The 17,704-nt window shown below is 44.2% G+C and overlaps 1 protein-coding gene across 1 annotated transcript in view; it reads right to left on the bottom strand.

Annotated features, from left to right (window-relative positions):
- Positions 1-17,109, bottom strand: part of JAM3 (junctional adhesion molecule 3) — a 28,945-nt gene extending 11,836 nt beyond the window's left edge. Inside the window, exon 1 of the mRNA XM_086383659.1 lies at positions 17,045-17,109. Within this exon, the coding sequence (XP_086239785.1) occupies positions 17,045-17,096 (52 nt within the window). The 5' untranslated portion in view covers positions 17,097-17,109. The remainder of the gene's footprint in view (positions 1-17,044) is intronic.
- Between the last annotated feature and the right edge of the window lie 595 nt (positions 17,110-17,704).

The following is a 17,704-nucleotide window of genomic DNA, read 5'->3' as shown; positions in this document are numbered from 1 at the left end:
ACAAGGCTACTAAGACAAGAACGTTGCACAAACACTGCACTCTAGTTGATAAAGTTACGTCTTACAGCAGTACAGGTGAGCAACTCTGAAAATACTTTACACATATAACTGGGTTAAACAAATAAAAACTATAAGGGCCACCATCAATAATGAGAGACAAATTCTTCACTGTCAGAAAAAAAAAGAAGTTATGAATATGCAAGGGGGAAGCCAGAAATAGCTCTGTAGCGCTAGATCAGTCAGAGGCACTAATACAAACTAATGTTTATTTCATGTACACAAGTACAGAAATAAATACAAACGTGTGTGCATACACGGGTCACTAAAAACACACACACTTCCTAGCCCCGTCCTCCAAGAGCCTAGAAGTCCTGACACCTCCATAACAAAGAACACACTCAGTACTCAGATCCTGATTTCTAAATACCATTCCCCGGTGAAGGGAACTAGAATTCCTTGGAGAAATAGCTAATTCTGAGGCTGGGGTGGGGAAAATATTACAAGATAAGCCTGGAACATCTTGTAGTGCCAGAAAGTGAGGAAGTGTTAAAACAAACAAACAAAAACATCAAAGGACCAGAAGCCAAATTGAAAGAGCTTCCAAAGACTAAAGCTGGAAGATCTGAGCACAAAAAATAAATGACAGACTGTGTTACAACACAAAGAATAAAATAAATATCCATGAGTCCATATGATATGCATATGCTAATGAATATGCAAATGGATGGGACAGAAAGAACTTTCTTTATGGAAGAATCCCAATTAATAATGTAGAATGAATGAGGGAAACAGAAAACCATCTTTAGAATAACAGAGTAATAGCTGCTTCCGGCAAGATCCATTGATGGTTGCCAAAATTAGTGGGAAAACTTTAAGGAGAAACAGAACATTTGGACAGTTTCAGAATATCTGATCCCCCAAATATTTAATAGCTATTGTGGTGGTTTTACATATGAACACAGATTATTTGATATTCTGCCCTGTAGGAGGTGAAGTTTAACACCCCTCTCCTTGAGGTAGGCTGGCTGAACCTCAAACAGTGTTAAGGAGAAATAGTAACTTCACAGGGTAGAAACCAGAAGCCACCACCTAAACCCAGAGATTCAGGCAGCATTATCAATGACACATCATGGTGATATTATAAGAAGGGTGCTGTACCTCTGTGGCAGTCACTCAGCCACCCCCTTAAAATCTATGACACAAGTCTAATCATTAGGAGACATCAGAAAAACTCTGAGGAACATTCTACAAAATATCCAACTGCTACTCTTTTCTTTTTTTAATTTTAAAAAGTGATTACAGGTTTTTCTATTACATCCTAGTTTAGGGCTTCCCTGATAGCTCAGCTGGTAAAGAACCTGCCAGCAGTGCAGGAGACTCCGGTTTGATTCCTGGGTCAGGAAGATCCGCTGGAGAAGGAATAGGCTACCCACTCCAGTATTCTTGGGCTCCCCTTGTGGCTCAGCTGGTAAAGATCTGCCTGCAACGCGGGAGACATGGGTTCGAGTCCTGGGTTGGGAAGATCCCCTGGAGAAGGGAAAGGCTACCCACTTCAGTATTCTGGCCTGGAGAATTCCATGGACTGTATAATCCATGGGGTGCAAAGAGTTGGACACAACTGAATGACTTTCACTTTTGTTGATACAGAGTTCTATTATTTTTCTGTTGACCAATCATGATACAATGGTATTAAGTGAGTAATAGTTATATAATCACAATAAGTAAAAGATGTTTATCAGTTTTCACAATCAATAGCCAGATAAAAAATAAAAGATAATTACAATTGCAAGCCGTAATGGGAATATGACTAACTTAACAATACAAAATAATTACATACAATTGAGGGAGGGGGCTCAAGCAGAGTGATGTGGTAAGTGGAAGTGTATAAATGCACATGTTTTCATCTACCCAGCCAGTCTATGTCTTTTGGTTGGTGCATTTAATCTATTTACATTTAAGGTAATAATCGATATGTATGATCCCATTACCGTTTTCTTATTTGTTTGGGGTTTATTTTCTGTAGGTCTTTTCCTTCTCTTGTGTTTCCTGCTTAGAGAAGTTACTTTAGCATTTGTTGTAAAGTTGGTTTGGTGGTGGATTCTCTTAACTTTTGCTTGTCTGGAAAGCTTTTGATTGCTCCATCAAATCTGAAGGAGAGTCTTGCTGGGTAGAGTATTCTTGGTTGAAGGTTCTCCCCTTTCATCACTTTAAATCTCGCCTTCCCTTCTGGCTTGTAGAGTTTCTGTTGAGAAATCAGCTAATAGCCTGATAGGAGTTCCCTTGTATGTTATTTGTCATTTTTTCCTTGTTGCTTTTTAAATATTTTATCTTTTTAAATTTTTGTCAGTTTGACTACCATGTGTCTCAGTGCGTTCCTCCTTGGGTTTATCCTTCTTGGGACTCTTGGTGCTTCCTAGACTTAGTTGACTATTTCCTTTCCCATGTTTGAAAAATTTTCAGCGACTCTCTCTTCAAATATTTTCTCAGGTCCATTCTCTCTACTCCTTCTGGGACCCTTATAATGTGAATGTTGGTACATTTAATGTTGTGCCAGAGGTCTCTTAGGCTGTTTTTATTTCTTTTCATTCTTTTTTCTACATTCTGTTCTGTGACAGCGACTTACATCATTCTGTCCTCCAGGTCATTTATCTGTTCTTCTGCCTCAGTTATTCCACTATTGATTCCTTCTAGTGTATTATTCATCTCAGTTTGTTCTTTAGTTCTTCTAGGTCTTTGGTAAACATTTCTTGCATCTTCTCAATCTTTGCCTCCATTCTTTTCCTGAGATCCTGAATCATCTTCACTGTCATTATTCTGAATTCTTTTTCTGGAAGGTTGCCTATCTCCACTTCATTTAGTTGTTTTTCTGGGGCTGTATCTTGTTCCTTCATCTGGGACATACCTTTCTGCTTTTTCACTGTGATTAACTTTCTGTAATATGGTTGTTGTTTTAGCTGCTGTGAGATGGTGCTTCTTCTGTCTGCCCTCTGATGGATGAGGCTAAGAGGCTTGTGTAAGCTTCTTGATGGGAGGGACTGGCATGGGAAAAACTGGGTCTTGCTCTGGTGGGCAGGGCCTTGCTCAATAAAGCTTTAATCCAATTATCTGCTGATGTGTGGGTTTGCACTCCATCCCTTGCAGTTGTTTGGTCTGAGGCGACACAGGTCTGGGGTCTGGGATCACTTTTTAAAATCCAGATGCATATCAGAATTACCTTAAAATTTTTTGAAGAATAAAAATGCTCAGGTATTGCTTTTTTTCTCTGGAGCTCCAGATTCCTAATGAGCAGTCATGTTTAAAAACAACTAGACTATATGACGATCTTTTACTTTTACCTAGTTTGTTTCACTTTTTCTATTTCATATTCAGTGCTCCTATTTCATTTAGTTTATGTTCTCCAATTTCTCCATCTCTTCATTTTTTTTTGGTATTCCTTCTCAATTTTTATCAAGTGTAGTATAAAAGCTTTTGTGTGTGTATATATATATAAATACATATACATATTTTAGAAAATGTATGAATTTTTGCATAACTAAAAAAATTATATTTTGATTCTGCTTGTTTAACTTAGTATGAATAGAATGCTAGATTTCTAATTTAAAAATATATATTCAATAAGCAACAAAGGTTTACTGTATGGCATAGGGAACTATAGTCAATATCTTGTAATAACCTGTGATGGAAAATAATTTCAAAAATAATATATGTGTATTTTTTTTATATATGTGTATTTGTATAATTGAATCACCCTGCTCTGCACCTGAAACATTGTAAGTCAATTATACTTCAATAAAATATACATTTTTTTTAAATCACAAATTAAAAGCAAACGGTATACAAAATAAACAACGATGTCCTACTGTATAGCACATGGAATTATATTCAATATTTTATAATAAGCTACAAGGGAAAAGCATCTGAAAAAGAATAGATATATATATATGTATAACTGAATCACTGTGCTGTACACGTGAAACTAACATTATAAACCAACTATATTAACTTTTTAAAAATAAATTACATGGCATATATACACACTCTTTAAATACATTTGATTTTTTTCAAAAATAATTTGTAAAATGAAAAAATAAAGCAAACTGGAGCTTGGGAAAAAAGCGTTGTTCTCATTCCAGATAAACAATAAAGCAGGAATCTCTGTGTTCTTTTGAAATAATCCATCTCAATGGAGAAGGTTGTCATTTTTCGCTTCTGTAGACCCACAAATTCAGAGAAGGAAATGGCAACCCATTCCACTATTCTTGCCTGGAGAATCCCGTGGATGGAGGGGCCTGGTGAGCTGCTGTCTATGGGGTCGCACAGAGTCGGACATGACTGAATTGACTTAGCATGCATGCATGCATTGGAGAAGGAAATGGCAACCCACTCTAGTATTCTTGCCTGGAGAATCCCATGGACAGAAGAGCCTGATGGGCTGCCATCTATGGGGTCGCACAGAGTCGGGCTTAGCAGCAGCAGCAGACCCACAAATTACCAGGACACCCACACACCCGATTTCCCTCTGTTGTAACGCAGGTCCAGTGTGGTCCCTGAGCCAAGCCACAGGGTGACGGGGACCCAGCCTCTCCTCCCCTAAACCTCCTTATCACACGGCTGTGATTTCAGAACCCAAGAGGACAACAGGTCTCTAGAAACAGAAACATAGCTTGTACGTGACAGGGCCCATCTCATGTGGCAAAATTTAACAGGGGAGAGCAATTTAAAATGAGCTGTACACTCTGGATTAGAAATGATGTGCAGGTTCCAAGTCAAACTACAACCACAATCTAAACAAGAATCTGTGTGTATACAAATACACAGATACACAGGCTGTGCACCATCTCACACACATGCACGCTGACGTCCCCAGGAGCACTCCTGCGTGCCGAGTGCTGGGCGCCCCAGGAAGCAGGGCAGTGCTGACTCTCCCTCCCCCGACAGAGAGGCCACTGGGGATGAGGGTCAGCTGTGGCCCCAGACATGTGCTCTCGCCCAGGCTTGTGACTTGCTGAGTCCCCAAGGGCTATTCTTCATTTTCTCCCTACTTTCCCGGGACCTGCCCCTAGCTAGCGCTCCCACGGTCACCCCAGCTCCCCATCTCAGGACGTGGGATTCCTGTGGACACAAAGGCCTGTATACTCACATGACATTCTCCTGAACTCATCCATTCTTCATACTTATTCATCTAAAAAGATGCTTATTTTTAATGTAAACACACAGATTTATATTGGCAGCTTCTTCACTTAAAGATATGCTGGAATTTCCACTGAAACGTTTTATTATTCAAAGTTTGCTAGGGCAGGCATATGAATGTCCCCAGGCAAAAGAGGTCTAATCTTCTCTATAAACATCGTGGAACCACTTTTTAAATACAAGAAAATCAGGTAATTTCTTCTTTAATCTTGAAACTTAAAACTAGACTTCTGGGTTTTTTTTTTAAGAAAAAATCAGGACACCAATCTGTACTTCAGATGAAATGTCTTTCCTATATAGAGAAAATAAGTGTAAAAACTTGCTGTCTCATCAAAACAAGCCATCAAGGAAGCTTCAATATGAGAAAGTTCCTCTAAATCAGGATTGTAGGCTAAAGAACCAGAAGATTAATGAAACTCTAGGACTCACAGGGAACAAAGCCGAGAACGGTACCATTTACATCTGCACAGCATTTTATAATGTACAGACCACTTGCACACACAGTCTCGGCTGAACTCTGGAAAATCCCTGAAAAGTGGATATTATCTCCTCTCCACAGATAGAGGGCTCAGATACACTGCTGTTGTTCAGTCACTAAGATATACCAGCAGACAGGAATAGCTTCAAAACTGAACATATCAGAGATCAAAGTGGAAACCAGGTCTTCTGACTCGCAATTATTTTAAAATAAGTTAAGAAACACAAGGATTTCCCTGATGGTCCAGTGGCTAGGACTCCGCACTCCCAATGCAGGGGTCCCAGGTTCCATCCCTGATCAGGGAACTAGATCCCACATGCTACAACTGAGAGCTCGCAGGCCACAGCTAAAAGATGTCATAACAAAGATCCTCCAAGCCAGAACGAAGACCCAGCACAGCCATATAAATACATAATATTAAAAAGGGAGGAAAGGAGGCCATGGTTTCTCATTTGTCCAGGCTGTTATATGTTTGAACAGAAATCTCTGTCAGCCCCTATCTAAAATGGCCAGTGAAGCCCCTGCCTCTTTCCCAAACAAAAACTAAGGACAGACACTCATCTCCGTGCTGCGCTAGAGCAAGGCCACCTGACGTAAGGAGAACAGCAGAGGGGAAAAAGAAGACACTCTTACCTGATTGCTGCTAAGGCGGCTAAGCTCTGCAAATCTGAGGATACTGCTAGGATGAAACTCGGGGTTTGAAAGGGGCCTCTTTGTAATAGTGGAGTCCAAAAGCCTAAGCCTGATGAGGTTCACTTTCGATTTGCCTCTGAATAATTGAGGATCAAACACAGTGCAGTAACATAGTTATGGGCTTCCCTGGTGGCTCAGTGTTAAAGAACCTGCCTGCCAGTGCAGAAGATGGGGGTTCATCCCTTGGTCAGGAAGATCCCCTGGAGAGAGGCATGGCTACTCCCTCCAGTATTCTTGCCTGGGAAATTCCATGGACAGAGGAACTTGGCAGGCTACAGTCCAAGGAGTCACAAAGAATAGGACAGGTCTTAGCAACTAAACAACAACATGGTAATAGTATCAGCAGCAGCAGCAACAGTTAGCACTGACAGTAAATCTCTACAACCGAATGCTGAGAACTTATCATTATGCCCAACCTCTGCTAAGCGCTTATGCAATTACACTAGTAATTGTAATTTTACTATATTAATTGGTATAATTTTTGTTACCACTCATGCAGACACTTTGATAGGAGCATGATACATAGTCACTGGGCTGCAAAACAATCCCACAAAGTTATATGTTTTTCTACTCTTTTATGGCTAAGGATGTTGACTTGGACACGCTAAGATTCAAGCTTCATTCTAGCTTATGTTCTTCCTGCTGAACGTGAATTCAGAAAGCAAGAGATTACTCTAGGCTAGAGAGCTAAGAAAGGCTTTATGGAGAAGTACGCTGAGCTGGATACTAGGGAATGAACAGGACTGAACAGGAAGAGGGTGACCTGCATTCGGGTGGATGGGCCATGATGATAAAGCGGAAACACAGCACATAAGGTGACTCAGAAGCCGGTGATGAAATGCCTTACAGAGCCCAAGACCATGTTCCAGATTGTATGATTCCCTGATAAAACTGAATTGAGTAAATACACTGTAAGGATCAATTCTTCTCTTTATGACATAACCGTAATCTTATAAAAGAAAAGGAAAACGCTGCATTTCTCAAGACTCCCAACTCCTCTATGGAGAGGGCGGGTGTGGACACCCAAGTGCCTCGACTTCGTCACCCCAAGCCCAAACCCTGTGAGCCCCACAAAGGCGATGTTCCCCACTGGAACCCAGCCCCCACAGAGGTGGGGCAGGCAGGAGGACCAGGACAGGGCATCCCAAGTCAAAGCCTCCAAGTGCCGGTTAAAGCATCTTCCTCAAGGGTTCATGAGAGGCAGAGTCAAAACTGAGCCACTCATGAGGACAGAAGCACCAAATCCTAACAGGTTTTATTTACCCCGCATTACTCTGCACGTAGAAAGTGTACCTGATGAGAACAGCACAGAAAGCAAAATCTGTGAGCCGAAGGGAAAACAACACACATACAAACACAGTCCTCCTGGGGAAAGCTGCCAGCCTCAGGGTGCTGCGGGGGGTGGGGGTAGGGGTTAGCCACACGCCACCAGGAAGGTGTGTGTCCTGGCTTCTGTGAAGGCCGGATCCCTCAGCCGATGTCATGAGGTGTCCTTTAGGCCTCTTGCCTCATCCCCACTGCCTATGGTAGAGACAGACGGACAAGGACACTGAGGGAAATGGAAGGGCGGGCCCAGCGAGGGTTTCACTGCTTTTCCTATGGCCTCATCCTGCACACCTCCCGGAGCTCTGCTAACATGATGAAGCACTGCAGAAACCACAGACTGAAGTGTCCCTACAGCCATCTAAATCAAGTCTTCCCTCTGACCTAACCACAGAGTGAGGCAAACTGGCAACGTACGGAGATTATGACCACATGTTTCACAACAACAGTCACCATCTGTAACACAGCCTAACAGAAAATTTGGGCTGGAATAGAGTTAAGGGGAAGAAGAAACAATAAAATAACCCTCCTGGATGTATGCTGGTCCCAAAACCCGCATACAGTCGGCATCGACTCAGAACACAGGCCCTGTGCCCTTGAGCAGGCCGCTCCCCCTGAGGGGACCTTCTGGGGTTTGTAACCCACCCCCCAAGACAGCATATAAAATGTCCATATATATACATGAAAGTACCATGTGGAGGGAAGGGCCCTGAATTTCATCACCTCCTACAGTGTTCACGACTCTGCAACATAAACGACTCTAAAACAGCACCCGGTGAATTAAAGACATGAACACTTGTTCTTATTGAACTGCTGCTTCAGGGATTCATGGCGAAGGGGTTCCACCAGCAGTGGACTTGAAAGCGAGACCGAATGTGGTCAGAGCGAAAACTCCACAATCTGATGCGAGATATCAAACAGTAATCACCAGCCCAACCAAACAGTGGTCCACTGTTTTCTTCCTGGTAAACAAACATAGGAACTCTCAAAATACTAGATCTAGTAAGTAAGGTCACAGCAGATTAAAAAACAAAAAAACCCCAAAAAACCTGAGGTTCTGAAAGATGAATCGTCCTAACCTCTTAGAGTAGAACAGGGCTTGAAACCAAGGTTGTGTGTGTGTGTACCAAGTCACTTCAGTCATGTCAACTGTTTGTGACCGCATGACTGTAGCCCACCACACTCCTCTGTCCATGGGATTCTCCAGGTAAGAATACCAAAGTGGGTTGCCGTACCTTCCTCCAGGGAACCTTCCTGACCCAGGGATCGAACTGGTGTCTTTTGAATCCTGCACTGGTTTCCTGGCTCTAAAAGCTTCTAAACTTTCAGAAGATGAAGACATTTCTATGAATTAGGCTTTCAAAACTTTCACTTACACTTGTAATTAACAAACTAATTCAACGAATCCGTCAACAGAAATGTGAATGTGTTGGTGGGAGGGGAAGAGGAATGCTGCTTAAATTACTTTCAAGTGACTTGGATTAAAACCAATATAATTAATATTTCCCCAAGGTCCCCAAATGAATCACATGCAAAGCTGGGAAGCGGGTCCAGAATGCCTGACACCCACACGGGCTCCCTCCTCCACCCAGAAAAGGATCTGGGAGGCAGTGCACAGCATAGCCTGGGGTGGGCTATCCCTCTCGCCTCATCCAGCAAGAATCTGAAAATCTGGGAAGCTCCTTCCCTGTGGAGAGGGGAGAGCTCCTCCACCAAACACTTGTCTAGTGTGGAACAGCAGTAATTCTCTAAATTTCAAGTTGCTGGGTCTCGAATCGTTGATGCTCACTGCTCTTCAGATAAACCCACCCACAGACGGGGATGACAGCTGTGCAGCAGAGTGTGTGTGTGTCTAAAGGACATTACAGCCCCATCCTGGCAGCACTCAGCAAGGCTCCTTCAACCCCTTCCCCTAAACCTATCAGAACCTCCGTGGGGGCATATGTGCTCCCTCCCCCCCAAAAAAGCCAGTATTTTAACTTCATCTTACACTTGAAAAATGAAAACAGAAGCATTACCTTCATAATATAAAAGTTTAGGATGGTGTGTGACTTAAGTTTTTCAGGAGGAGGCCAGGGTTCCTGTTTACAGCAGTGGTTTAACTACACTCCAGTGAGACCTTATGCAGACAAACTGTAGTTTTTACTGTACCTCTGGGCTCATGGGAAACAAGTAAACAAGTTCAGCTGTAGGCTGAACCCAAGAAGTAATAGGATGGGTGGGCCGTGACCCTGAGGGTCATCATGGAGACTGTGCAGCTGGGCCAACAGGAAGGCAGAGCTGAACCTGAAGTTTCCAGACAATGCCAGGGACCCTGAAAGCCATCCCAGACGACTGCTGCCCAGCACGAGCACATTCTCTCACAAAACACATCCCAGAGCTACATAGATTGCGATCAACCAGACATCAGTTTACAAGGAAAGAGAAACAAGCCACGACGAGTAACGGTCACGAGAAACAACAAGCATCAGGTTTAGACTCCAGAGAACTTCAGATATTTGAAGTCTCACATGTACAATATAAAACAGTTTTGTGCGAAATGTTTAAAAACAAAAAAGAAATGAAAAATGAGCAAGTAAAATAAACTAGATTATAGAAAGAACCAGGTAAATTTTTTGAAATGAATATAATGGGTTAAAAAAAACCACTTCATACACTGGTTAAACAGATTATAGACATGGTTGGCAAGAGAAACAGTTGTAAAACAAAATTTAATAAATAACCCAGAGCAGCAACAAGAAAGAAGAACATGAAATTATGACAGAAAGGTTAACAGTCTGGGAAGATGAAAGACTGAATATATCCAATCGGAGTTCTAAAAGGAAAGAATTAAGAAAATAGAAGCTAGGCAGTGTTTGAATTGACCCTCTCTGAGAATTCTCCAGAAAGATATAAACTCACAGATACACAACTTATAACAAATTAACAAGGAGAATACAGGTAGTAACATTGCAGCATGCCAAAGAAAAGACGAGATCCCTAAAGCAGGTGGAGGAAGACAGGCTGATGACCTGAGAGCAGTTTCACAACAGGAGCAAAGGAAGCCAGACAGCATCAGTATCACAGAGATCAGGCTCTGGGTCAAAGCAGCTGTCACCCAATAAATCTATATCTCAAGAACAAAGGTAAAAATACATTTTCAGATATGAACAAAACTGAATTCAAGAGACTTCCGCTAAGGGGAATGGGCATGAACTACTCTGGAAGCTTCCTAACTGACTCTCCCTCTCCAGCCTTCTTGAATGCAGTATCAGGCCAACACACCTAAAAATATTCGATCTGATCACTTTCTGCTCCAAACTGCCATAGGAATTTCTAGAACCTACATGACAAGGTCCACATTTTTCAGCCCGGCATTGAAAGCATTTTTCAGTCTCACAGTCTAGTTACTCTGCGACATTCCCTTCCATTGGTGATCTGGATCCTTGACTTACCAGCTGTGACCGGGGCCAGGTGACCAACCTGCGCAAGTGTCAGGTTCAGCACCTGCAAAGTGAGGCTTATAGGGACTGACTGCTGAGATGGACTAAGACTCCCGTGAGGTGGCGCAGTCAGCGGTGCCTGGCGCAGCCTGCTAATAACTGGCAGCTGTCCTTAGTTATCATCATGATAACTCACTGGTCCCAGAATACAACACATGCATTCCCAACACCTCTGCTTGTGGCATTTCCTCCACTTTCCTGGCCCCTAACACCTCCACTCCCCCAAATCTGCACTAAGTCAAGCAAATTACCCCAAAAGGTGCTGCTTCTTGAAATGTCCCTCTCCCAGGTCAGCCCAGAGTTAAGAGCTCTCACTTCTGTACATGTAAAACACTTACCCGAAGGGCTGCTCTGTTTGTTAACCACCTAAGCCATGTACTGCTTCTGGTCTGGGCAAGCGCTTATGTTAGATGTCCCTGTTTTGCTGATGTGAAAATGCAAGATTGTGAAATAATTATGGCTTGGCTGATTAAGCTCCAGCACCCTTGTAGAGATGCTCTAGACGAGAATCAAGGGACCAAATTTTAAAAAAAGAAAGAAAGAAAGAAAAGGCAGTTGTCTTACGTTGTGTGGCATTATTTGTAATCCTCCAGACAGCTGCACTTCATTCTAAAAGACGTCAAAAGTTTCCCTTAGAGAAAGACATCCAAGGAGGAAGTCGTGGCAGGCAGGAAGACGTGATAAGGGAGCTTCAGCTCTCGGCTGACTTCAGGAAACATCTTTCAGAGTCAGTTTCCCAAGGAAGTCAACTTGACCTGGTATTCCTATCACCCAAGACAAAGAAAACTGGCCCCCCAGGAGCTGCCCGACTGGCACAGAGGAAGGGATCCTCTAAACACGGGCTTGTGCAGAACAGGCAGACCAAAGCGGCTACTTGGATGATTTCACTTGTTTGTTCAAAAACGGAGACGCAGGTATTCTCATCAGTGCACTCTCAGTCTTCCCACCAAGCACTTGCTGAGGACACCACAGCTGGCGCCCCGACCCAGAAGCGGTGACAGCAAGTCTCTCAGATGAGTCACAAAGGATGCCTGATCAAACCGAGCCCCAGGGCTGCCCCTCCTCCTCGCTCTGCAGCTGGCATGAACTCTGAAGCCAGAAGGAGCCACAGTCACAGGCTAACGCATTAAACTGTTTTCCCATTTTAAAAGAAAATCCTTACCAACTGTCAAACTTAAAAGTCCACTATGTTATTGGAGGACCCCCCAAATGAAATTTTTTCCATTACATATAAAAAAATTCCTTATAAAATAATCAGCCAGGTAAATAAGGGAAAAGTAGAAAACAATCAGCCATAAGACCTGCCAAAGAAAAACAGAACCCCCATCAACATTTTGATTATCTTTCAGTTTTGATTATCTTTTCAGGTCCTCCAAACATCCCCTCCAAGATGTTTTGTGTTGTTGGAATCATAAGGTATATGACTGTGTCACTTAAATGACTTCACAAGCATTTCCCCATGTTTTCCTTCTTAACATCATATAACCGCATAGAGTGGGTGAGAGAAGATATTTAAAGTAAACCAAGTCGAGAAATACCATCCTCATTCTTCCACAAAAACTACTGAGGTAAAAACCAAGAATCTCCAAAAGTTTCTGGGGTCACGAGATAGATACATAAAAAATGCTTGGATGCACTGGAAGTGTTTAAGAAATGTTAACTGACTTTTAAGTGACAAAGACAATACTTACTATAGCCATCCCTGGAAAGATACAAAAGAAATTCAATTCAGCCTCTGTTCCCAATGAATTTTTAATAACATTGAGAAGATAAAATGCATTTATACCCAACAACAAAAGCGCAACATAATTCGGTGGGCAGTCATCCTGGCTTGAGGAGCCTTATTCATGTCTGCACCCCTAGCACCACGGACATATTACAGACACACACTCAATGTCTGTTGCACAGACTACAAGCTCTGCTGTTTAGAAACAGGAAGGATCACTGTGAGCTGAGTGAAGCTGGGCAAAGCAGACAACACACACATGGCAGGGCTTGATGTGGGCAATATTCTGCAGAAAGAAAGCTGAGTCACAGAAGCCTTGGGATACTCTGAAAATGAAAGATGGTATGAGAAAAAGAATGGACTTCCTCCTAGTTCAGTCTGTAAAGAATCTGCCTGCAATGCAGGAGACCCGGCTTCAATTCGGGGGTTGGGAAGATCCCCTAAAGAAGGAAATGGCAATCCACTCCAGTATTCTTGCCTGGAGAATCCCATGAACAGGGAAGCCTGGCAGGCTACAGTCCATGGGGTCGCAAGAGTTGGACATGACTTAGCGACTAAAACTGCTACCAATCTATTAACAAGTTTTATGCTTCTACATAACTAGCTTTGAAATCTCGGCTGTTCATATTAACTACTCATAGGAACATAACACACGGTTGTTGTTTTGTCCCTAAATTGTGTCCAACCCTTTTGCGACCCCATGGATTGTAGCCTGCTGGAGTCCTCTGTCCATGGGATTTCCCAGGCAAGAATACTGGAGTGGGTTGTCATTTCCTTCTCCAGGGGATCTTCCAGACCCAGGGATTCTTCACCCCCTGAGCCACCAGGGAAACCCTGCAACACATAGTAAATACTCCTTAAAGACAAACACCAACACAAAGTACAACAGCATTCCTAGACATCAGAAACAAAGGTCAATTCTCAGAAGGCTTTCTGTGTGTCAGGACGTGTTAGAAAGATGCAGTAAATTAAGGCTTTAGAACTCCATATAGAGAACCACAGTGGATACTGTCCTTGCTAAACTGGGTGTAAAAGAATGTGCTTACCAAAACTTTCTTTCAGGAATGCTTTAGAATCCACTGAAGCTATCTGTATATATTATGAGGATCCAGAAAGTAGACACAAGAGATGTGAAATCTGCGCTCGGCCCTAACAGCATCACATTCACCACCTGATCACAAACACGTCTTGAGAAGGGTCCAACTTCAAGACGAGGGTATCATTCAGCAGACTCCATACCTCCTGACTTCATCCACACACAAACTTCTCTTTGTTTTACCACACTTGTGCTTGTGAAAAAATGCAAAGAATTTGTGGGGAAGGAATTTGCTAATATTACATCTCTAACAGCTGCTGGCTCGATTGTACTAAATCCACAGCCTCTACAGTCACATTATATGGCCATCTCAAAAAGTGGGTGTTAAGACACACCAGGTTTCTTTCAAAAGAAATGATTTAAGCCTACCCTGTGAGGCTGCTTAAGAGAAAGTTTCCCAGAGCTTGGGGTGGCATGTGTGATCTGTCTGTCTAGATGTAACGCTGCAATTACTTATGATTAAGTACCTCTAATAGCTTCCCACTCAGTTTCCCCAGACTGAAGCCCTCAGAACAAATGCCTTCAACAGGCCCTCTGGGAATGAACAGCTGGTCTGAAGCAGTGCATGCTTCAGGGCAGGTGGTCCTTGTTTTTCTGAACACACACATGCACACACATGTCTGATAACAATTATACCAGATATAATTAATTCAAGAGACTGAACACAACATGAAAGAAGAGGTCATTTTAAAATGTTTCAGAAGTCCAAACAAATGCAAATGGAAAATTTAGAACTTATTTCAAAAATTTCCTGAAATCATGATTTTCAGATTTTGCTAAACTTTAACAAATTGTCTTAGCCCAGGAATACAAACTGTAACTCTCTTACCTCTAATGAAGCATCTCTCTAAGACATTAGAAGATTTGGAAACCCAATGGCAATTACCACATAATCATTCAAAAAAGACCTGTGGCATAACATTTGCAAAGAGGAATTGCACCTGTCACCAACTCAACAAAAGAATACTTTATCTGCAAACCACACAGCATTGAACATTTAAAAATTTGGTTAAAATGATCCATAACAAGAACTCCACTGTCAAATGGAACAATTTAAGTAACAACAACAACAACAACAAAGGATTAACACAAATGGTTGACGATTTCCAAACTGACACTCGAGGGATGTCACCCTGAGCAGGTTACTAAATCTCTCTGTACTCAAAATGATACGAACAACCTCTTAAGAGTTGTTATCAACGTTAAATGAATACATATTAAATTTTTACAACAGAGGTTGGCAAAGGGTAACTAACAAAGAATGTATTATATCAGAACCAGATTTTTTTAATGCGATCACTCAAAAATAACAGCAATTAGGAAGAGTAATCATAAAAATAAAAGAGATGCAGCTGTGATGCCCTGTGAACGAATAATTTTCAAGGTATTACCGTACAGTTACAGCATAAACAAAATAATAGAAAAGAGCTCCCTATTAAAATGACAGCCACATCCCTTCAGAGCATATTAATACATCCTACCACTTCTACTCTTTGTCATTCATCCTACTATGCAAAATCTGATTAGTCCTCTTATGCTCCACAGGTCAATTCCAATCTTTAACATCAAGGAAATCACAAACGTGCATTTCCAGGAAACCAAAATAAGAAGTTAGTAAAAATAAGTTTACTGGGATTTCCCTCGTGGTCCAATGGTTAAGGGTCCTTACTCCCAATGCAGAGGGTACAGGTTCCATCCCTGGTCTAGGGACTAAGATTCCCCCATGAGGCATGGCTAGGCCAGAAAAAAATTTTTTTGTTTAATTAAAATTTACAAAAAAACGAAGCTGATGTGAAGGCCTTAGCATCCACTAGTTTTACTAACAAACCAACTTGAAACTCATTCCTGAACTAAACTGCCAAATGTTTCTGCAGTAAAAACTGCAAACTTTGATGTGAACAGATCTTTTCAACAATGGCGAGTTGTTCCAGTCTGTGAATAGGACAGTGTCCGTGTGACCAACAAAGCGGGGAGGGGACATTCCTGACACCCTTGTCCCCTGGCTAGCCTTTGATCATTCATCTCTCCCAAACACACGTTTATGGAACCCGCTTTCAGGCGCAGTATGGGACACGTATTCCCTGAACTCAGCCCTCACCACAGAGTCCTGCTCCCCGGCTTCTGCCGGGACCCTCACTGTTCTCGCCACCCCTGAGGACCACTCCCCTCACTGAGCCTTCAACACAGGAGCCTTTGTTTTCCTAGTGCGCCCACCTCACCCCCAGCAGTCACTTGGGGCCTTGATGTGTACACTCTGAAAACACCATGGGATGACGATGGCAAGTAAGCAGACAAGAAAGTGACCCGGAGAACTGGGAAGTCCTGCGGATGTCCCAGGCAAGCCGGCGCGGCGCCCGGGACCGGGTCTGAGTGTCCCCTGCTCCTCAGTATGCTTTCCGGACACTGCGTTGAGGACTACGTGGGACCGCGGTCTCGAGCGCCCAGCGCACGCCCACGGCCCCCAGCCTGCGGTCCCGCCGTTCCGCTGCCCAGGGCCTCCAGCCGGGGCGGGGGTCGGGGGACAGACCAACGCCCGGCTCGGGCGGCCCCCGCGCCACTCCTGGGCGGGCTGCAGGGCTCGGGGCCGGCGGGACAAAGGGGGCCGGGGACCAGTCGGCTTTGTTCGCAGAGGGACCGAGCTCGGGGCCACGGGACCCGGCCCGGACCCCGCACCCTGGGACGCCCTACACCCAAACCTCCAGATCAGATCTGGACTCCCGACTCCGGGGCCCTCGGCCCCCGGGACTCCCCTACACTCCCGACCTCCACACCTCCCGACCGCTTCCCCGACCTGTCGCGTCTATCCCAACCCCAGACCCGCAGCCCCAGCCCGGGACCCGCATCCCTGGGACCCGGAATCTCCAGGACCGCTCCCCGCTCAGCCCGAACGCCGGGATCCCCGCATCCCTGACCCCGGACCTGAGCCGGACCCCCTCACCCCCGAGACCCTTCCCTGACGCTCCCGGCAGCCCTGATCCCCGGGCCCCCGCGCCACCAGACCCGCTCCCCGCGCCTGGTTCCCTCGGGCCGCGTCTGGCGGAGGCCTGTGGACTCACCCCGCACGAGCAACAGCAGCAGGACCAGGGAGGGCCTTCGCCTCAGCGCCATGTCGAGCGCAGCTGAGGGGCCGCGGGCCCGCTCCCCGCGCACGCGCCCTGCCCGCGGTCCTGCGCCCGCCCCGGTCACCATAGCGACCACGGCGGCGAGCCGTCGCCATGGTGCATGGGACGCCCGAGTCTGGTTGCTATGGAGGCAGGGATGCTCTGGACTGGGCCCCTGGGGTCTCTTTCAAAGAATTTGGTTCGAGGAGGTGAAGGAGCGCGTTCAAGAGTGGGCGGGTTAATTCCCACATTTATAAAACGAATCCGTCACTACAGATCTGGAAAGGAAGGCTCCATTAAAATTTGAGAAATGAAGTTCTTATTTCACAAATAAGATTGGAGCCCAGTTGTCCTAGAAGCATTTTTGCCTGTGCCTTTTTTGGAAAGAAAAGTTAAAGTGTTAGTCGCTCAGTCGTGTCCACTCTTTGTGACCTTTCCTCCTCTGTCCACGGACTTCTCCAGGCATTCCCCTCTCCAGGGGATCTTCCTGACACAGGGATCGAACCCGGGTCTCCTTCATGCAAGCAGATTCTTTGCCATATGAGCCCCTTGGGGCCTGATTCTAAATGTGATGAGAGGGGAAAGTGCTGAAATCTATATAAAACACAAGGAAGA

The sequence above is a fragment of the Bos grunniens genome, chromosome 29 (genome assembly GCF_055505025.1).
Source record: "Bos grunniens cultivar Pamir isolate PY7600 chromosome 29, Bosgru_T2T1.0, whole genome shotgun sequence".
Lineage (NCBI taxonomy): Eukaryota > Metazoa > Chordata > Mammalia > Artiodactyla > Bovidae > Bos > Bos grunniens.
This window is presented reverse-complemented; position numbering and strand designations above follow the sequence as displayed.